General features: G+C 42.1%; 1 protein-coding gene across 1 annotated transcript in view; it reads left to right on the top strand.

Moving 5' to 3' along the window:
• PDE8A (phosphodiesterase 8A) overlaps positions 1–22,333 on the top strand; it is a 117,764-nt gene that overhangs the window by 59,916 nt on the left and 35,515 nt on the right. Inside the window, exon 2 of the mRNA XM_054272466.1 lies at positions 21,519–21,575. Coding sequence (XP_054128441.1) covers positions 21,519–21,575 — 57 coding nt within the window. The remainder of the gene's footprint in view (positions 1–21,518; positions 21,576–22,333) is intronic.

Below are 22,333 nucleotides of genomic sequence, written 5' to 3'. Positions count from 1 at the left end.
GAGTTGCAGGAAAGTCAATGCATTGCTTTTGAGCTATTAAGTTAAACCCACAGCTTCCCAGCAAATAGAAATTACTCTCTTTTCAGCATGGTTCAAAGCTAACATGGTCTGTGCAGTACCTGCACACACCTTTTAAAAGCTGCAGCTGATCATAGCCATGATTTCATATTGAAGCAGGGTTGTACTCTCTGACCATCCCCTTAGAACAAGCCAAGATAAAAGAAACATTTTTTCCATTTTAAGCAGTTATTAGGCATTATGTAACTATTTCCTTTATATTTTCTAGTTTGCCAGAACCTCATTAAGTGTGGTAAGTGTGGCTAGTCTGTTGTTTTCCAAAAAGCTTTTCTCTATCTGTTTATAAATCTACAAAGACTTCATTTATGAGTTTGAATGCTCTGGGGGTGTCAGTAAGCACTAACTGAGATTTGTATTTTGTTCTGAGATATCTGGGAGAAGTGTAATTATACAGTTACATCCTGCTAGGATTTCTAGTGTGTTTGCTAGAGTGCATAGTTAATCCCAGCTCTTGTAATAAACAGTGGAATTCTCTCTTTGGGGACTGACAAAATCAGTCCAAGTGCAATCCTAAGAGTAAGATGTAATTCCTACAACGTCTAGGTTGTCTGATTGAAAATGAATGTCTGTTACAAACTTCTTGTTGTGTGCAACACCAAGCTGTGTTTCAGCAAGAACTTAAGCACAAGCTTAACTTAAAATTGTCTTTATTGCAATAAGATACATTTGTGTGGTGGACATGCAGAGCCTTGGTTTTCAACAAAATGAATTCCATGGGGGTCAGTTCTCCCTAGGAGAACTGGGCTTTCCCTAGGCATTTCCTATAAACTGGGATTCAGGATTGTCAGATGCACCCCTCTGCAACCCCTCCCACAAGTTCTGCTCAAACTAGTTTGGACTATTGCTCAGCAGTTGTAGCTTGTACAGATACCATAACAGGGTTTACAACCTTTATTTATGGCTTTTAAAATGTTTTGAATTAAAGAAAAATAACAAGTCCTTTACCTCTATGAACTAACCAACCTTCAAATCTGAGGAAGGAATAATTAGTTTTTCAGCACAGTATGCTTCAAATTACATAAGAGAATGTTGTCCAGTACATAAAAGAGCACAGTGTCTGCCATGGACCTATATTCACCCAAAGTAAAGGAGAAAAAGAACATATTTGTGAGATATTGTTTCTTCTGTAATATTCTAAGGAATCATTGCTATTTTTACTAGATCATACTCTTAGGGTTTTTTTTTTTTTCATCAGCCCATCTTGAAAGTTTCCAGTTACTGTGTTCTGAGGCTATTTCTTGAGAGTTAATTATTTGGCTCAAATGTTTGCTTATATCAGCACGATTACTTTATCTGTGCCCCTTTTTTAGGAAGCTTAGGTTCACCGTTCATTCATGATTTTCCTTCCTCAGTTCAATTTTTGTGTTTCTCTTGCAGTGTGGAGTCTTTTCCCCCTGAGCAGACAGGTTTCTTTATCCCCACCTTTAAATGGCATAACGTCATGTTCTTGCAAGTCATTCAGTGTGTTCATGTAGCCAGAAATATAGATTTGTTTTGTACCAACTCCTCTGTGATGTTGAAGAATTTTTAAGTATACATTCCTAGTGTATGACCTCTTTGGCTGTATGGTGATTATTAATATTACAGAAGCAGCTAAGAGGAAATGACATCAGTAGATAGGATGAACTGTGCAATAGCAGAAGCTTTATTCACACTGAATACACTATTCATTTGCACAGAAAGATCATTTCTCAATTCAAAGAGGAATATTCTAATTTAAGTCTAACTTCAGCCATATGTCAAAATCTCTACAGAAACAAAGCTTAGCACTGTGCAGTGATCCTGTAAGAAACACATTCCCCTTTGTGGATGGCACATGGTAGGTGCATCCAACTCTTGGAGCTCTTGTTTTTCCTGACAAGAACTCTTTTTATATCAGAACATATTTCAGTTCAGTCAATTTGCTAATTTAATGTAAAGTGACCTGAAAAGGGGAAATTGGGGAAATGCCATAGTTAGTGGTCTTCAGGTTCACTCCCCTCTAAACCCAGGCTGGGTTTTTATTACTAATTTAATCTTATTAAAAGGTGCTTTTACATTACACTGAAGAAGTAAAATTCCAAAATATACCTCCATGAAATAAAATCATGCCTAGACATTTAATTGAACATGGAGGATGATAACTGATCCCAGGCACAGAAAGTTAAAAATTCTCTGCTTAGGTGCACAGGAAAAAGCAGGAAACAGTGGCTGCTGAATCAATCTTAGCAGTATGGCATTGTGGAGATAACTGGAGAACATTTTGTCTTTTGTGGCATACCTGCTGGTCTGGGGCCTCAGACCATTGAAAGGGGGAGGGAATTTCTGTAGAAATTGCTGTCCTTTGTGCCAGATCCTATAGAGAAGAGTTAGTAACTAACCCCACCACAGAATGCTCAGCACAGCCACCCACCCTTTCCACGCTGTGCTTGCACACAGTGGGATTCCATGGTTTCATTCAGATTTAAAACCACAGGCTGGCTGCCTTGGGTCACCTCTGTTGGTACAAATCAGACCCTAACAATGGAAAGCCCTAAATAAGTGGGCCCTGTGGTAGACAGGCTTGGACAGTCAGGTGTCTCCACTCAGGTCGTGTCACAGCACCATCACCACTGCTCCTGCAGGGCAGAGCAAGGTCTTTTTCCCTAGTCACAAGCCTTAGGGCAAGGAAGAGTTGGAAAGGGAGCTATAGCAAAATAATGATTTCATCCTGAAGCCCTGTGGGGTTTGCAGAAAACCTGACTTCTGACAGGACTGACTTGGCATTGTTGGCACACCCAGGTGAACATCATTCTCTGATAAACACTTTGGAGTTCCTCCAGGTTGATTTGCTTATTCTTGGAAGTTTTTGCCAGTGATGTATGTACTTCGAATTTCACCTTGTAAGCAAAGAGAAAAGAGGATTGGGAATGATTAGCTTCAAAGGGGAGTTTGTTTTCTAAGCTCTGAATTCTTACATTCAAGGAGTCAGGGAAGAATGACAGAACTGGTGCAAACTCACACTCTGCTGAAAGAACAAATTAATTGAAGCCAGGAAGATTCTGATGTAGGTAGAGTGTTGAGTGAAAAACAGTTTTGTTTTGTTTATAGACCTGCTGGGTTTTATTGGCATTTGTTGCTCTTTGAGTGCATATATTTATTTATTTTTGCCTAGTTGTTTGTTAGCCTGTAGCTACTTGCCAGGATTTAGGAAGAACAAAGTTTGCTGAATTCACTGGTTATATTGCAGATAGCTTTGGCCCAGTGTGCTTGCCTTGTCATTTGGCTGCATTGTTGACATGGCTATTGGTGTGTCTTCCTCCCCACGATTATGCAGGACATTTTCTGTCTCCAAAGAGAGGAGAATTTGGCAGGGAGAGCTGAGAAGCATCTGGCTCTTTCCTGTTGTTCTCTCTCTCTCTGTTACTGGGAGTAGGGCAGCCTCATGGACAGCTCTAAATTTAGCTGCTGATTTTTGTCTTAGGAGTCAGATCTGCTTAGATTTTGGCTAGAGGCATACCTGGATGAGATGAGCATCCAGGGTTTGGTACCTACTGAATTGGAATACTGAGAATATCCCGGTGTATTTTCTGTAAGATCCCCAGGTGTTTCCAGGTTATAAAGCCCCAGCTAAGTCCTTTGTCAACAGTTTAAGAACTAGTTCAGAATACGACTTAATTTTTCTACATCCCTTTGAAAGAGATAGTACAAATGGCAAAATTACATGCCTTGGTGGTTTCTCTACATGTAGATGTGTAGGCAAGAGAGTTTTTCCAGGGGTTACCATCTTTCTGATTGGAATTTACTGGTGAAGCTCCATGGTTGTGGTCACTGGTCAAATATTACTTCTTGCAGTTAAGAGATGGGCGGAAGGGCATTCTGTTGGAGCAGAAATATCCTCCCTTACATTTCCTTCCTGCCTGATGTAACCTGGCTTTGAACAACCTTCATTGTATGCCTACCTGAGAGATTAATTTGTTTTGATTACATTTGATATTTGCCCATAGCTGGAAAATATGAGAGCACATTGCACAAAGCAAACACTGAAATCCAAAAGGGAGATGTCATACCTTCTGTGTGGTTCCACCAGCAAAGTGCTTCCATCATATCAAAGTATTCACACAAGTTTACAGGTTATGTGTCTGTATATCCATTGTATATACAAGACTGATGGTGGTATGATCATTATGAAGTGGCACCTGCATTACTGGTACTGCCTTCCATATTTTCACTGAAGTTTATCCTTTCTACTCAAATTTTTGAGTGTTCTAAAATAATAAGAATATTTGCAAAATATGTAGAATATCAATATGAATTCTCAAAAACTATGTTTTCAGGATCAGAAAGGTAAGGACTTGGAGTTAGATATTAAGATGTAGTTCCTAGATTTCTAAGGAGCAGCTCCAACTTGCATCAGCCAAAGATCTCTCCCTGTTTCATTGAAACAGTAATTTTCATGCAAAACACACCAGACATCACAGGATTCCAGTAGTTCCGGCCCATTTGTCTGCTGCTGCTAGGAAGTTGTTTACTCTTTTGTATCACTCTCTGCTGACGTCTGCTCACTGAACAATGTCATCAAATTTCCTGTTTTTTGGCTTGTGGAAAGCAGCTCCCCCACCTTGTGCTCAGGCTTTGCTGCGTGGAGCTCTGTGGAGCGGATGCACCCAGCAGACAGGATGCAGGGTTAAATGCAGCAGAGCTAAATAAATAAAGGAGGTGTTCACTTGTGAACTAGGGGGATAAAGCTGACAGCTCAAAATGGAGCAGTGATAAAATACTTGTTTCAGGTTGTGGGGGGTTTTAATGGCTTTTGGATCTTTTTCTGTGAGTTTATGCTAGCAGCTTCCTGAAGCAGCCTGAAATAGTTTCTGATGTGGTGCTGTGTGATGTGTGTGTGAAAACACCTCTGTCAGGTGCTCACAGCTGTAGTTCTGAGGCAGAGGGGCTGCTGGCAGTGTGTCCAGCAGGAGCTCCTCAGCTCCATCAGGAACTCCTCAGTAGCTCCTCAGCTCCAGCAGGAACTCCTCAGCTCCATCAGGAACTCCTCAGGAACTCCTCAGCTCCTCAGCCTAGTGCTGGGCCCAGGGGTGCTGACACTGACAGGGACTGATCCCTTCCCTTTTTGGTTTGATTCTGGCCGCTGCCACTGGGCATTAACTTCCACTTGGGCAAGCACCAGCAATGAGCAGAGCAGACCTTTGTTCAACAGGTCTTCCAGGCAAAGTCTGGGGTGCTTTCATTGATAACACCAACATTGTTATTTTGGCCTCCTGTCATCCATAGCAAGAGGGAGCAGCTGTTGTTAGAAACCCACGCAACCTCTGTGAAATAGGGGATGCTGTGTCCTTTACCTGAGTCTTGTGCTCACCTCTCTTTTGTAGATCTGTCATGCTCCCCCCAACTTAGTGTTGCTCTGTCTTGAAATTCAATTTTTCCTTTCTCCAAAGAGCATTTAATCACTACACAAAACCAATTTTTGTAAGGATTCTCCTAACATCCTTTATTAAAACAAAACAAAACAACACCCCTCCAAAGAAACAAAACAAACCTAAAACACTTCCCCCCCTTGCCCCACCCACCCAAATACCAGAAAAATAAAAATCCCACAACATAAAACATTTGGAGTCAACTTGCAGAGTGCTGAAAAAATGCAGGAGTATCTGATGACAGACAGAACTACAGGGTATGCTGGAGTGATTTATAGGAACTATCCCACCACTGGGGGCATTGAGTTTGTCTTTGTTTTTTAAAGGTTTTTATTAAGGTAGAGCCAGAACATTTTGCTTGCTGCATTTCTTTACTAAATTCACTTTTGTTGCAGTGTCTCACTGATGCTTGCAGTGACTGGAAATAGTCTGAGTGTGTGAAGTACTGAGTGTGGAGCATGTGGGCTGGCACCTCCTGGAAATGCTGAGCTCTTGTCATCACTTCTGACATCTTCATGCTTGGATCTCTGCAGAGACAAAAATGCTTTTTGCCTCAGAGTATCTTCCATTATAATGAACAAGGAATATGAGAGGGTTCCCTTGCAACACCAAGTTCCTGTTCTTGCAGCATCCTGCATCCAGGATGGGGCCCACAGTCAGCATGTGGAGAGCTGGGCTGGATGCAGTACCCAGCCTTGGGTACCTGTGAGAATCTGCCTTACATCTCCAGGTGTGGGCTTGCATTCTGAATGGGCTTGTCGCAATAAAATCATTCCAATCTCTAAACATGAACATTTTCCAAGACAGGCTGCCAGGTTGGATAAGATGTGGTTGACTTGCACCTCAGTCAGTTAAACCCTTGTGGTGCAAACCTTGCACTGCACACAAATGGAAATAAAGAAGTTGATCTAATCCCTGGTACAGACCTGCCCATAGTGCAGGACCCACATCAGTCACCTTCTGTCTGCTGAGGGGGCTCAGGAAAGAATCAGGTGAGGAGATGGCTGCAGACAATGAGTTCAGTGCCTAGGCAAATGTAACACTTCATCCAAACTGCTGGCAGGGTTTCTATCTCTGTTTGTCCTCTGCCCTTCTTCCTCTCTATGTATTCCCTGTTCTCCATGTTTTCTGAGGTTCATCCTGTGTCTTTGTGCCTTCCCATCAGATAACAGTGCTGGTGTTGGATTCTTTTGACCTCTGCTCCCCTCCCCCCATCCTGTTGGCAGAACTGTCCCCTTAAATTTCTCCTGTGCTCTTTTCCATTGCCCATCACAGCTTTTGCCAAGTTTGAACCCCTAATGGTGCTACAGCCAACAAGAACAACCTTCAGGGGTACATTCCCTCCGTGGCAAAGGTGGCCAGAGCTCCCCATTGCCTGTGTGGACTGCAGGGCTGGAGCCCTGCATTACTGGGGAGGGGGCAGCAGGGTGGCTGTGCCCCCCATGCCCTGCAGAGCTGTCTGCACATGGGCTCTGCCAGCCTGGGGGGCACAGCAAGCCTGAGGAACTCTGTTCCTTACCCTGCAGTGGAGGAGAGCTCAGCAAACTGTGTCACCAGGGCATCCGAGTACCAAGCTCCCTCCTGGGGCCCTTGGGCTCAAAATCTGCCAAAGGGCTCAAAATCTGAGCCTCTGCCTCCTGCTCCTGGCTAAATGTGTTCATAACTTACCCTCATGGAGATTTATAAGTACAGGTGCAAGCTAAAGCTCCTCAAAAGCTGTCATTCATTTCATTTCTAACAAATCAATTCCAGATGTTTGCCTCTAACTCCCTCAGTGCTGATATGATCAGCTTGGGGCTCCAGTTGTTCAGTCTTGTGTTAGATGACAGTGGGAAATGAGTGCTCACCTTTCCCAGTGGTTTGTAGTCAAAGGAACATGAGCTTTTCTGACAAGATGAAGCTAAGAGAGTTCCAGATGAGACTGTGAGGGCTGAGTTGAGAAAACAACTGGCTGGCACTGCAATGACACAACAGTAGTAACTAGATTTAAAAGAAAATTAAAATAATCTTGTATGACAGAAAAAGTGGAAATAATGGAGCATTTCAGAAAGTATGCAATCATGTACTGCAAAAAATAGATCTATACTTACCATAAGGTATTTCTTGCTGCAGACTCTGAAAAGCTTCTTATGTGGGAAGCATTGCTTTGCACAGTGCTGCTTGCAAAGGCTCTAGCTTAATTCTCAAAGTCAGACTTGGGGGAGGAAGTGTTTTTCTTTGACTGGCAGAGCCAAGAGATTATTCTTACTCCAGAAGAAAATAGCAAGGCAGTCCAGTGGTAGACCTGGCAATTCTATATGCCCTATGTGCCGTGTAGATTAGAAAAAAATAGAATGGGCTGAAAATACAAAGCAGTGTAATTGCAAAGCAAAATCATCAGTTAAGCTATTGAGTTGTCATAAACACTGTAAAATTCTGTCTTGAAACTTGGTCTGAAGCAGAAATGTAATATGTGCAGTGTGAGTTGTGGCACCCATGGCTTCACATTTACAGTCTCGGAAAAATATTTTACCTAACACAGGCATGTTTATCTTGTAAAAATTTTAAATTTGTTTTAAATGTTGTAAGCAGTATTCATTTATGGTACAAGCAAGCCATGCTTCCTGAAGAGCACGTGGGTAGCAATGGCAGGGCTGTGTTATTTAAGAATACATAAGGGCACGAGGCTGGAATACCACACAGTGTGGGTTGGCAATGGATTTGTTGGATTTGTCTGACAAAGGAACTCCCAGGTGATCAATTACTGAGCATTCAGGGCCAGCTGGGCAGAGAGGGAAGGACACAGAGTCACGATGGGCCTTGGTTTGTACGAGTGCCCTCTGCAGCTTTCTGTGGAGCTCAGACAAGGAGATGTGCAAGGACACAGAATCCCAGCAGCAAATGCCCCAGATAACCTCTGCCACTCGCAGGAAATTGTCACAAAACCACTGCAAATCTTGCTTGCTTCATCTGGAAAGTATTTCTGGGTACAACCTCATACTGTGGCCTACAAATTTTGTTACTCTGTTTTGGTGGGGAACATACTGTGAGTAATTTATGTCTAATGGAGTAGTGGTTTGATGCCACCCCTAATGTGTTCCTGCTGTTTCACATAAGGGGTGGTGGGGTTTTTTTTTTTTTTTTTTGTTTTTTTTTTTTTTTTTTTGTTTTTTTGTTTTTTTGTTTTGTTTTTTTTTTTTTGTTTTGTTGGAATATATTTGAAAGTTCTTAGCAAAATTAGATTACAGAATATGAGTGGATTAAATTATGTGTCTCACAGTATATTCTGAAGTCATCCAGAGTATGACATATTGGTTCAAATTAAGCAGTGAAGGAAATAATTAGAACTGTGGTGTTCCATGGTAGGTGCTTAGACTGTACGTGGTAGTGGCTCATAGAATTAGTCAAAATATATTCCTGCTGCAAACCATTACTGAAATTATAAAGTTCAACACTGAGCAGCACACCATTTGTTTTGTCTTTAGAGGATGAAGACAAAAGAGATGCAGAAAAAGCTGCTAACCACACAAATATGAATGTGGTAAGAACATTTGTCCTGGCTTAAAGGAACATGCAAACACATAAAACAAGTCAAATGAAAGTTCCCAGGATTGAGAAAAGCTTCCATAATTAAGGACACTGTTCTCTCCTGCATCTATACTAAGTAATTACAGATTTATGGTCAAAGTTCATAGAGGAAGAAAAAGAAATCAGGTGAAATATCTGAGTAATAAACTTTTAAAGAGTCAGACCTATGTCATTCTTCAGTGAGTTTATAGGTTTACTTTTATTTTTTAATTCTCAGAGCAACCTATAGTTTTACTGTAGTTTTATTGGAACTGTAATAAAGTGAGTCTGGTTTTTCATTTCTGTTGCTTGCATATGAGACATTACACTTTATACTAAAAACTATTTATCTTTGATATCGAATTTATTTGTAATGGGTCATATTTACTGATTCACACAGGCTATCTTTCCCATTAAACTGGTTTATAGAAATGCAGTATAATTTTTATGCAAAGCAATAGTTTTGTTTTATTCTACTTCTGTGAATTTCCAGCTACGTTTTGTGTCCTAGAAGTCTGGCTGAGCTCAGAGTCAGCCCATGGAACTGCACTAAATTGCATATTTCATTAATAGAATTTTTCTGTTTGCTTTGGACGTTCTTCCTAGTATTTCGTAGCTTGGGGGAAAAGGCAAAAGAAAATAAATGAGTACAGTTGGTTTTTTACTCCGCTCTGCTGGAGATACAGAGGAGTTTCTCTTCTGCCTGGTGCAGGCAGGTCTGAGGAAGTCTGAGTCCCCCCAGTTTGGTCATGCAGATACAGCGTCCGTCCTCCCCAGGGGAGGACACCGAGGCTTGCAAATTAACATTTCCTGCTAAAATTTCTGGTAAAAGCTCCCAGCCAGAGCTATCAGCAGTCTGGATCACTGTCTGGGAAGAAGCACTTGGTGCAGGGGGGGAAGAAGGAAATGGTGACTGTGAACTTGCTAATGGTGTCGCCAGACAGGGCTTTAATGTCTGTTTTCTCTTGTTTGTTCTTTGGCATAAAGCTTTCACGCTCTCAATAGAAGGCCCAGGGCTGCTGCATCCTCTCCTTAGAAAAGCCAGCAGAGTGAGAAACACATTCTGGGTGGTTGCAAAACAGATTAGACAGGCTTGGTTAATGCCAGAATTCGGATCTCGAGGGAGATTGATTTTGGATAGAGGCCAGCTTTCCCTGCAGCTAATTATGGGGGTTTTGCATAGTGGACACTATTTAGTTATTTAATGAGTAAATGGAGCCTCTCTCTTTCATGGTGCTCCTTCTTTTAGTTCATCATTGTTGTCCAAGTGGAATAAGGATGTCACTGCCTGGCTGGAAGTGCCCTATGGAGCTCTGTTCCCTGTGACACAAGAGCCACCCATGCCCAGCCCCAGCACTGGTTCCTGTTGTAAAACATTTGTGCCACTCTCAGTTCCAGCATCAGACCTTTTTAGATGAGACAGATAAATTTAGGTGTCAATAAAATTGTGCAGAAGGTGATAGGCACCTGCTGATCCTAATATCTGAGAAGTTGTTTTTGCTGCTCTAGTGTCGGCTCACATTTTGCAGTCCTTGCAGGGAGGAGCAGAGAATCTGCTTGTTTCAGAGGCAGCACATGGTGCTGCTGTTCAGACAGGCCCTGTGGAAGGGCCCACTCGGGTTTGAGGAGTGGGAAACCTGAGGAGTCTCGTAAAGCTGAGAAAAAAATTTCTGACACCCACTCTTGTTATAGGCAAGACAAGCACTGCTCTATAATGTCTCTTCAAATGACACATGAAAAGTCCACATCTGCTCGACCAAATGCACCTTTCAACCACTGCTTATAAGCTTTCATGGTTTATAGAGCACTTATGCTTGGCAGTTTGCAGGTGAATATGTGTTTACATTAAAGATTTACTCAGTGTTTTTGCATCTTCTCTTCTTATCCCCCACGTTACAGATCTTTGCAAATCTTTCAAACTTTGTGACTGCAGCAGCTCTCTCTGACAAAGCTTCACTGATGCCATGCAACTTGTAAATGTATTTGATGCAAGTATCTCCAGACGTTATCTCTGTTTCCTGGAAATCTCAAGGTTAAATAATTTATATGAGGCTATTCAACACGTATAGATTGTTATCTGGGTAATTATGGCCTGTGTACTCAGTTTGAGGAATGCTGACATGGTACCTGGAGAGAGTATGTTTGGACAGCAGGGCAGGATTTCATCTTAAGTGGATATTTGATACCCAGCTGGATTTGTTTCCCAGTTAAAGCAATGTCAGAGTGCTTTAAGGGCTTCCTTGGTGATGGGTTGTTTATTAAAGAGCTGCCTTGTGGGAGGCTCCTGGGCTGAGGGCTGCCCCAGCTTTAACACTGAGAAACTTTACTAGGAGTTGGTAATGTATTGATTGCTTCTGCGTTTCTATGGAGAAAATCGTGCTGCTGGTACAAAATAATAATTTATTTTGTACCAGCAGCATCTCCTTTGGCGTATCCAGCAGTTCTTTTGTAAAGGAAATGGTACTCGTAGGCAGAAGATGCAGGATTGCTTTGTATCAAAGATAATAGTATAATTACACAGATTCTTTCATTTAAATGAAATAAAATGGAGTGTGCCTACCACAAATCCAGATAGAGCGAAATTATATTTACAAGAAAACTAGAATGAAAAACTGCTTTGTTGCAATAAAGTCTACTTAATGGCAGTTCTGATCATAATGAAAATCCCACTTTATTAAAGACATGCAGAGTTAGGGGGATTGGCATAACTGTAAAATGGTTTTATACTTAAGGAAAAAAAACCCCCGTGATCCCATCGCAGGCGTGTGATGTTTAACGAGCCCTGTGGGCTGGCAGCAGCACTGTGAGTTAGTGAACAGGAGTCAGGCAGAAAAACGGTGTCAGGTTTCAGACTACCCTGTAGGTCCTCAGCAATGAAGAGGCATCTGTATTAGGGGCCAGTCACTCATCCCCTCTGCCAGTGGAGTTCCCAGTGGTCAAAAGAAAGGGATGCCCAGGACTCTTAAGTATTTTTGTCTGTTTTCCTCCTTATCTTAAAACTTGAAGTTAGTTTGTTGCATTGGTTATAGCTGTGAACAAGCAAAATTAATGCTAAACCTTAGAGTGAAAAAAAAGAATGTTCTACTGTGAATTTCCTCAGTTTTTAAAAACAAGACATCTTGAATATGCCTGCAGTCTCAAGTCTTCATTTGCTGGAGACAAAGTTCCCTATTTAGAAAAGGTTTGACTGCCAAGAACTCCTCTTGGTTTTCTCAAGTGTCAATTGACAGTTCCACTCAGTCTGAGAAACATGTACTCAATAGACAAAAATACAGTTATGCTTATTATCAGTAATGATCGTTTCTCCTTTGCTCTGCTGGCTGCTGTCCCCCTGACTTTGCAGTTATTTTACCTGCAACATCCCATCTCAGAGACAGCGCCTTTGTTGGTGCTCAGAGCAGCTCCCAGGCGGGTGCTGGATGAGCACAGGTGGGTTTGTGCACCCTGAAGGTGGGCAGGGCACACCCCTGGAGCCCCAAAGAGTTCTGGTGATGTGCAGCAGGTTCCCAGACCCCTGAGTGAGCTGTGTGAGGGTGCTGTGTGTGGCACATGGCTGGGAGAAGAGGGAAGGAGGAGGAGGAGGAGGAGGCAGCTTTGTGCTGTCACCATCCAGTCTTGGAGCAGCAAACTGGCACATCCAGGATCCCACTTCTGCACAGGCTGGAGAAATGGAGATAAAGATAACAGATGGCAGCAGGTGGAAAAAATTACTGTGGTCAGTAAAGGCTCAACTGTGTCAGCACACAAAATGTGTTACTAGTGACAATAGAAAAGCAAGTTTATTCCTTGACAAATGGAGGTTTAGGACAGTATGGAGAACTTCTAGGAAGCCCAGCAGATCTGCTGACTGAATTCTGCTATTTTTGGACTGTACACTCTTGCTTTGCTTGGTCTGTTTGTGACGATTGCAGTGTTGGTAGATCAAGCCATGAAAAGTTTGTCTGGCATAAAGTAGCTGGAAAACTTCCTGGTAGACTGGAACTTCCTTTTAGTCAGTGAATCTGTTCAAATCCAGATGGTTCTAAGAAAACTGTCACTGAAATTCATATTCATAAGGAAAAAATGAAAACTGATAATGGAGTTCTGTTGTGTTCTGATGCATCTTTAATCCTCTCTAAAATAAAATTAGTAAGTGGTATCCACCAGAAAAAACAGAATTAGCTGATAGATAGGAAACAGATTAGCACTTACTGCTATACTTCAGGATCTTGCAGAATCACAAGAGAGCAAGCAGCTTTAATGATATTAAACAATAGAACTACTGTGCCATATTTAAGTCTCCCAGAGTGCTGTGCAGTTCAACTGTTAAAATGCAGGCAGGAAGAATTTCCCCCAGGGCCAGAAGAATGTTGTATTTGTACTGAGGTGTCTGCTCAAGCTGGGGGATGGAAAGTCAGCCACAGCCTGCCTGTAAAATTAATACACCTGAGGCAACAGCAGACGAGTGAGAAGTTCCTTTCCCATTTGACAAAGGTGTTGGTAAAGCCAAAGGCTGCATTTATTTGTTTGGAGTTACGTGAACCCCAATATATTTAATGCTCTGATTTGGAACATGTCTTGGCTGATGACCTGCAAGACTTACAGACCAATTTCTTCCCTGTTGACTTGGCCAGCCTTTGCACCTGGGTAAAAGTTACTGCTGCCAGCAGATGAGAGAGGACAGCACAGTGAAACTTTTGTAAAATGCTGGTGTAGGAGGCGTGAGCTGGTCCCCAGAGCTCAGTTACAGCTCTCCCAGCCAGTGGAATAACCAGGCCTGTGTCAGCTGAGGGGAAGAGGGGAGAGGAAAGGAGACTCTCAGCCTTCTGGGAGTTGCTAGGCACATTGTTTTTATGTGGCTGCCATTAAAGCATTTTGTGAGACACAGCATGGCTGGTCCTGGTTGCAAAGGGGAAATCAGAGGAGTCTCAGGGCTGCTGGAGTACAAGGGAAGAGCTGCTGAAACTCAGCAAGGTGCAATACCCACCCAGATGTGCTGTCCCGATGCCCATGAGGCTCCATCTCACAGAGCAATCCCACCCTCCCCTCGTGTAAGCCCAGAGTGCCAGGGGTGCCTGACTCGGCAGGACATTTGCTCTGCAGTGCAGGGTGTTGTAGCTGACCCTTGAATTTTGTCAGAAACTAATAAAACATGGAATTAGGTGCTAGTGCCTTAAATATGACCTCTTTCTTTTTGCTTCATCTGAAGCAATTCAGTTTCTGCATGTTGCACATTCTGTTCCTGTTTGAACAGCTGAAAATCTTCATACTACTTTTTTTTTTTTTTTTTGCATTGATAAAGGCATCAATTTCTGCAACCTATGTATAGAAAACCATTATTATAGGGTTTAGAAAATTCTTCTAAAGTAGAGGCCAGATCATTTAAGCTGGTTTTCTCTTAGTGCAGGATATAACTACAGATGCTCCACAGCATGCCCTCACCACACAGAAATACTTGACTGCAGTTCAGTGAGCAGCCCAGGGATTCAATATGGGGAGACCTCACAGCCTCCAGACAGAGCTCTGTGCATTTTTGGCCTGAATGGAGAAGTTCTTGCCAGCACTTTCAGTCATAAAGTGGGACCTTAATGAAGACCCCAGTGAACCATCTCAAATCTTGAGATTATGAAGACTTAGGGCGCTTTAAATTCTGGGCTGGTTGGTCAGAGTAGGGTTTGGCAAAATGACAACCATGAAGCACAGACCAATGTTAAGGTTATTCACACTTGTTGTTGTGGAGTGTATGATTCACTTTTTTTCTCAGACAAATAGATGAAATTTCAAGCCCAGTGTACTTGTGCATAAAATGCAGGTCTAAAAGGGGTCTGAATCAGGTAGATGCTGGAGCAAATATAACTTGCTGGATTTTATATGAGGACTGGTTTCCATTCAACTTTGTTCTCACTGGACAGAAAAGTCAATGTGAATTAATGAGTAAATGGCTCTCTTTTTCTGACTTGGATGATGTATTCCATCCCTTTTTGCTGTGTGATTCATTGGCAGTGAGCACTCTTGTGTAAGTGTGTAGTGTGAGATTTGCAGAGTTGCTTTGCAGGAGTTGTATCTGCTTAGCTTAGAAACCTACAGTACTGCTGTGATTACCAAGATGTGATACAGTTTGTTTGAGTTATCACCAACACAGTTTTGAATTTCAGAAATAAGTGGTGTTTCCCAGGTATCAGTATGGTCCCAGTATGACCAGTTGGCCAGCAAGGAGGGGCACTGCACACCCTGCCCAGGGATGCCAGGGCTCAGCACAAGGGAAGATGGAGTTGTTTCTCTCTCAGTGCCTCAGTTCCTTTGAATGTCAAAATGAAACCAGCAACCTCCCTTTTCAAGGCTGAAGATCTGTTCCATAGGCGTGAGTGATAATAGCATTTATTTTATCATTTCAATACCATATCAGGACCTGAAAACATCCCCCAGTTTGTCAGGCTGTTCTGTGTAAAAGTTCAGCCCTTTTCCAGTGGCAGGCACTGCTGGCTGGCTTTTTCTGCTGTCACTGTACAACGTGACCACAGAGGGCCCCTGCTCTGGGCCTGAGGCCGTGCAGGCCCCACCACAGTGCAGATGAGAATCCGAGTCACTTTGGGACAGCATTGTTAATTATTCCCAGCCAAACAGAATGATTCACTTCTGCATGTGCTACGCTTGCAGTTTGATATCCAAAGTTTCCTGTAAAGCATAAGGGGAGAATTTATAAACAGTAGAAAATGGGAATTCTTGATTATGTCTGAAGTGTGCAAAAAGGCAGCAAGTGTGATTTCACAACAGCATTGCTGCAGTTCAGTTCTAACTTGGCTTCACTCGTGGCACTGAGGAAATGCAGTGGGCAACCAGGCCCAGAACACAAACAAACAAACATATATAATAGTGGTTGGCATGTTGGCAAGCTGAACATAAGCCAAAAATCAGCTGTGCCAGGGAGAGCCCTGGTGGAGCTTGGATGGTGCTCTCGTAAAGCAGTCCCAGTCCCACCAGGCTGTAAATTTCCTGTGAAGCTTCCTCAGGACCTGGGTTAACACAAAAATTGCCCCCAGGCTGAGTAATGGAAGAGCTGCTGGATTTTGGGAGGGGAAAGGTGTTGCCAGTTCATTGGGAATAAGAAATTGGGTCTTGTGGCTGGTTACATGCCCAGAGAAGGGCCAGCATCCTGATGTGAGAGCTCTGGCAACTAATTACACTCAATAAAGCTTTTCTCCTCACAAAAACTGCAAGCTGTCAAAATTGTGTGTTGCTAATGATGTGAATTGAAGGCCAGAGTTGGGCTCTCAAGAGCTCATTTATGTAAAATGCATCCAAAAACAGTACTAAAACTTAAGATTAAGAAAACAGAGGGTGTGTTACCCATTACTTACTGTCTGCTGTATTGTTACATGGCAGCATTGTAGATAATTTTTCTAGGAATCAATTTAAACCAGGAAATAGATAAAAGAAAAATTATGCCAGAACAAAACATTGAGTGATCTGCAGGCCTTGTGATACAGATAGAAATCTGTATTCGTTTGTTGAGAGAGATGCATCAGTGAAAACACGATTTAGATTAATCTAAATGCTAGATTTTATCAAAGCACTGAGTCAGGATGCAACATTATGAGTTCAGAGTCTGTGACATTTTTCTACATCTTTTATGAAGCAGAAATAGGAAAAAATATCAAGAACTGGAATAACTGGTTTCATCCAGGTTGAAGAGCAGTTTTGGTAAATTTTAATCACTTTACAGAACTCATGTCTTTGTATTTCAGCAAAGAATAAACTGACTGTACAGCACAGGGTCTTTGAAGGCCAAGTTTACCTTTGTCCTTGAGTCTGTTGAGCGAAGGCAGAAACCTTGGACACTTTGTTCTCTTTATTCTTTATTCAAACTGTTGTGGCCTCCAAACAACAAAAGAAAGAGCTGCACAGGGCCAGACTCCCACTCCATTTACACTGAAGTAAATCCAGTATATTTTCATTGTATTTGAATTGCTCTGGATTTCACTGGATTTGCTAACCAGGTTGGAATTCAGTCTGTGAACTATAAAATTAATTTTATGCTGTGCCTGTTAGGAAGATCTGCTTGGACAGCTTTTTATGTTACTTGCACTGATGCTGAGTTGGTAACAAAAGAGTGCTGTCAAAGTGTGCAAGGAAGACATGGACAGTGATGTTCAGTGTACAGCAGAAAGCACATGGAAAATAGGAAGCTGAGTCTTAAGTCATCTACAGATGTTCATTTTGTTGGAGAAAGGAGTAGGTAAATGAACATGGATTGGATTCGTGTTCATATACTTCAAAAAGTGATGAATGTTATGATAAGCAAAGAAAAATGTGAATTGTGAAAACTTGATCCTGAACATGGAGACTTTCTTGCCCAGAAGTATGAGCTGCAACAAGTCCCAACACCTTTCCCTGTTGAGAAAGAGGAACCATGCTGGCATGACCTGGCTGGACAAGATCCTGCACCTTGTCATGCCACTTTGTGGGAAATTGTCTATTTCCCAGCTTTCAGCATCCAGGAAGATTTGGCTAAGATTTCTGAGGAAGTATATTCTCATGCAGATTTCAATTCTTTGCAGCAAATAGAACCTGAATCAATAAAAGTTTAGGGAATTGTATAAGTCTATCATTTGAGTTCATTTGAGCCTTTGTTTTCTGGGGTGATAAATCTATGCCTAAAATGGTGGATTAAGAGAAAGGAGTTTTCTCCTTTGTAAAATGCATCTCTGGTTTTCTTAGAATTACAAAATTTAAGTTAATATTAACAGTCCTGTGGCTTCCAGCATATCTTGATAATCAAGACTGTTAATTCTTATGTGATGAGTCAACTCATGCAGATTCATATCATGTACCTAGTATATGTAGAAAATATAAGTATGTGTTTTAAAATCAGATAAAAAATTTTGATGATACCTTAAAACATTGATCTGAGGAAAATGATGAATTTTGCTGGCTGTATTCCAGTAGGACTAACAGTGAAGTCGTGTGTCTAATCACTGTAGTTATTTGTCATATATTACAGTGAGTCAGAGGTTCTGACTGTCTGCCCACTGAATGCAGATGTTGCCCTCCAGCAGCAGCTCCCATCTGCAATCCATTCAGCAGAAGTTGATGGCACCTTTTTGTTGCAGTGAGCTGCAGAAAAGGGCAGCAGTGCTCACCTGGCAGAGGAGCAGAAGTGCTGCCAGCTGCCCTTGGGGGATGTACTGCCAGGCTGTGCAGGGAATGGGCAGAGCAGGAGCCTCTCCTGGCACTGGCACAGCTCCTGCCGTGGCAGAAGGGAAGGGATGGAGCGCTGTGGGTGTCAGGGGAGCATTCCTGCTCCTCCAGGCACCAGCAGCCCCTCCCACGGGTGGGCAGTGCTGAGTGTTGCTGCACAGGGCTCTGCTTTAAAGCATCCCAAAAAAAGCTTCAGCAAAGAGATCTTGTAAGAAAATCAGCCTCCAGAAAGGAAATGCATTTGCACCTCCATAGCAGGAGTGTTGCATGAAGGTTAATAGCCAAAGGATCTTTTGGGAGCTAATTCTGCCCAAAATGTTAGGTGTGCTCTCCTCCTCAATGGATAATGGTAAGAGATATTTTGGAGAATGCCAGGATACACCACTTCTAGCAAACAGGACACCCACGGGCTGCATAGATCTGTCCCTGTCACCAGCCAGGCAGTTTATCACCAAAGGGAGCGTGTGAATCAAGCTGCCTTTATGTCCACCCTTTATTCCTTTCTGCATTTATTCATTGAGCATCTGAAGTTTCTCCAGCAGTAGGAAGAAAGAAAAAACAATCCAGCAGTGATGAACAGACTATTCCTGCAGGTTGTGTTCTGGTAAAATATGAAGAATGACTCATAGAAAGAAGTACTTTAGCAGGTTACATCGGGTCAGGGCTGACTTTGTTGTACTTTAATCAGATCAGCCACAGTTGTGTAGGTCTGTGTTTTTAAAGCTTATTTCACTTGTTTTTATTTACCCAACATTCACTTTTCTCAGGGCGTTGGAAACATGGACTATTTCTATCAGCAGTTTCAGTGTTTGCAGTGCAGCTGCTACAACACAGAGATCATTTCCGAGTGTTGAGCTGCTCACAGCAGTCAGGGGATGACCTTCCCTGCTGACAGCTGTCAGTCACTTACAGCTCCTGCTATTGCCTTGGGCTGAATCCCACTTTGTGCCAGAGGCAAGGCTGGGGTTCCACAGGACAAAAAAATTCAGTGTTCAAATAAGGAGGGCAAATTTGAGGGGCAGTGAGTGCTACCAGCAGCAGTTGAGGGGTCGGAGGGTGTGAGAGGGCTGCAGGTGCTGTGAGTGTTGGAGGCGCCGCACGCGCGGCACTGACGGGCTCTGCGTCAGCGGCGCTGTGGCAGCAGAGCCAGCTCATCACAGCCAGCTCCAGGAACCCACAGCCAGTCCCACCTCTGCCTTCCCAGACACTCTTCCCAATCTGTGCCTGCCTGGAAGGCTGGCACATGCCTGAGTCGTGTCTGCCAATCTGAAAATGTACTCAGGCTCTTCCACTAGGGAAGAAATTCCATGGAAGAAGTAGAAGAAAGTGTGAGTGAATAAAGATGTGTTTGTGCAGTACTACACGTGTGAGCTTTGGCTGTGTTTGATTTTGTTATAAGTTTGCAGCATTAGAGGTATTTTAAAAGCTCATTTAGTTCAGCAATAGTTGAGAGTTTCTGCTAATCCTTGCTGAAGCCTTGATTTTTGACACAATCCTTAATTGGCATGTTACTTCTCAGTGCTACCTGCAGCACACAAAAAGTTTAAATGATTAATCAAGTTGTTTGAGCAGATTTCAACAGGATTAAGAATTAACTGGAGTTCACCAAAATTTTCCAGCTGAGATGCAGACCAGGGCTTTGATTCCACTCAGGACAGCAAGTTAATGTGTAACAAGCCAGGTTATCTCATCTGGTCACTTCTTGTGACTTAGGCGTAAATGGTGCATAGACAGGTATTTTCATTGCAGCAATAGCCACAGATTTCTGCCAGAAAAGTGGTTTTCAGGCTCAGTCCTTAAAGTACTTCAATTACTATTTGTTCACAAGCTTCTTAGAAGAAAGGAGCATCTGAAAAGCAGTAACGGGCAATACTGTGTTTATCTCATTTGTTAGAATTCCCCTTGGGCCTGGACTGATGGTCCAAGGGTACACTGGAGTCGTGGGTGGGGTTCTGCATCCCCCTAGCTGCCAGTGAGGTTCAGCTCTGGATCTGAGCCCTCCAGCTCAGGCCATTGCCCGGTGACATGGAACACTCACTGTTTTATGCTGCCAGGTGGAGTGTACAAAAAGTCCAGGTTTGAAGTGCAGCTCTGGACAGAGAAGTAACTGTAAAAAGGCATCTTTTAGGTGTCTTTTACTCAAGTGAGATGTTTTCTCCATGGCTTTCAGGCACTTCTGCTGATCCTACTGATTCAGGACTGCAAACCCAGTAACACTGATGCAGAGAGCTGGATTCCCCCCTGTCATGTGTGCTACCAGCAAAAGTCTTTGCTGTTTCGTAGTGCAGATTTTGAATAATTGGATGGTGTACGACAGGGGAGAGTAAAGCAGCTTGAGTTTTCCAACTGAAGAGAGATTTTTGGTCTCAAGATCAGAAAAAAAGAAATGACTGGAGTGTATTTAAACTAAGCCAATCTGACCCCAATGGCTGAATAAATCTGAAACCCCTCCATGTCATTTTAGTATCATCTCTTAAAGACCCACTTAAGCAAGAGAAGCAAACACTGGTTCCTGGCATGCTTTTGTAGGCACTGTGTTGCCATTTTGCCTTGACTTGTGTTTGTTGCTTATTTAATATTGCAGTGATGACTTCCAAGTTGATAAATAAATAAAAACACAAATTACATACCCTTAGGGCTGAGCAATGGAGCATTAAGGTCATGGAAAGAGTGGAGTGTACAGTTCTAAAAGATTTTTCTGTGGGATGTGCTGATGATTCTTTGAAACTACTTACTGGAAAAATTATAGGTTGCAAAGCAATAAATCTGATCTTTGAGTGGGTTTTAATTTTGAAAAAGAACAATGTAAAAATGCCACCTTTGTGCTCAACAGCCCTTTTCTTTTAATGTTTCAGTTCAGAGATACCTTACATTTACTGCATTGCCAAAGATTATTTTCTTCTGATTTCTTAACTCCAGTTGCTTTTGAAGAGTCCATGTGACTCCAAGGACCAATGGTTGGACTTTGTTTCCTATCTTGCATGGGGAACGTTGTTATTCCTGCTTTTTAGCTTTTTATTTCTGGGACAAGAGGTAAAAAATATTTAAGTACATTGAAAGTGCTGATGCTTGCCTGGTGGGAATTCTCAAAGAACCAAACCAAACACTCTAATCCTATTTGAGTGTCCCTCTGTATTTATGTGTTTAAATCCTTTAGAAGTAGTCTTATACCAGTTGAGGAGTCATTAATGTTGAAGTTTGATTAATGATATAAAAGAGAAGCAGTTGTGGTCGTTGCCCTCCTTCCCACGGAGGAGAGAGATAACAGAAATCATTTTTCTTCTTCCTTAGGTATTATTCATTAATGAGTTCCCTTCTTCTTTCTTCTAGGCACCAGTAACAGATGTGCAGTTTGGCCCTATGAGACTTCATCAAGATCAACTTCAGGTAACACAGCAGTTCAAACTGAAGTCTTGATTTCTAAAGTATCACAGATGTTAATATTTATGACTGGAACTTCTTGGATTATAGAGATCTTCACAGAGTATTTTGCTCAAGAGATAATGTGCACACAACAGATTGTTATAATGGCATTCTATCTATGTGATACCCTAAAACCTCTGCCTGTTTTCTTCAACCATCTCTCAGCTCATAAAAATGGAGCTATCTATTTTTTCTGCTATCAGTTACCTTGTAATCATTTAGTTTGTGCCTCATTTTGTATTTTACTGGTAGTAAAATTCTTAATCACAATCTCATCAAACTGGTACCAAGCCAACCAAACTTGCAATATCATTACAAAAGAATATGAAGTGAGCTTGGCAAAATATGTTTTTTTAATTTTTCATTACTGAATGACAATAATTAATCATCTTTAATCCCTTTATTAATAAATGGTTTATGTCATTTGTCCCCTTACTTTGCCTGGGATGGACATGAGGTTTAGAGATCTGTGATTCCTTTGGAGTTCCTGTGGAAATTCTCCCATAACCCAAGGCATACTGAATCATTAATCACCCAAGATGTTCCTCTGTCAGGAATTGCAAAACTCCTCAGTAGAGGCATTATTATGTGGACCTAATAATTTGAAAATCTCTGTCTTAAGAACTGCAGTTTAACATCTTCTTCTCAAGCCATTGTCGGAACAGTAATATCATCAAAAATCAGATCTTAGGACATCTTCATCCAGCTGTTCCCCAAAATCA

Source organism: Melozone crissalis, unplaced genomic scaffold, assembly GCF_028551555.1.
Source record: "Melozone crissalis strain CALT ecotype California unplaced genomic scaffold, PUWL_Pcris_2 ptg000014l_1, whole genome shotgun sequence".
Taxonomy (NCBI): Eukaryota; Metazoa; Chordata; class Aves; order Passeriformes; family Passerellidae; genus Melozone; species Melozone crissalis.
This window is presented reverse-complemented; position numbering and strand designations above follow the sequence as displayed.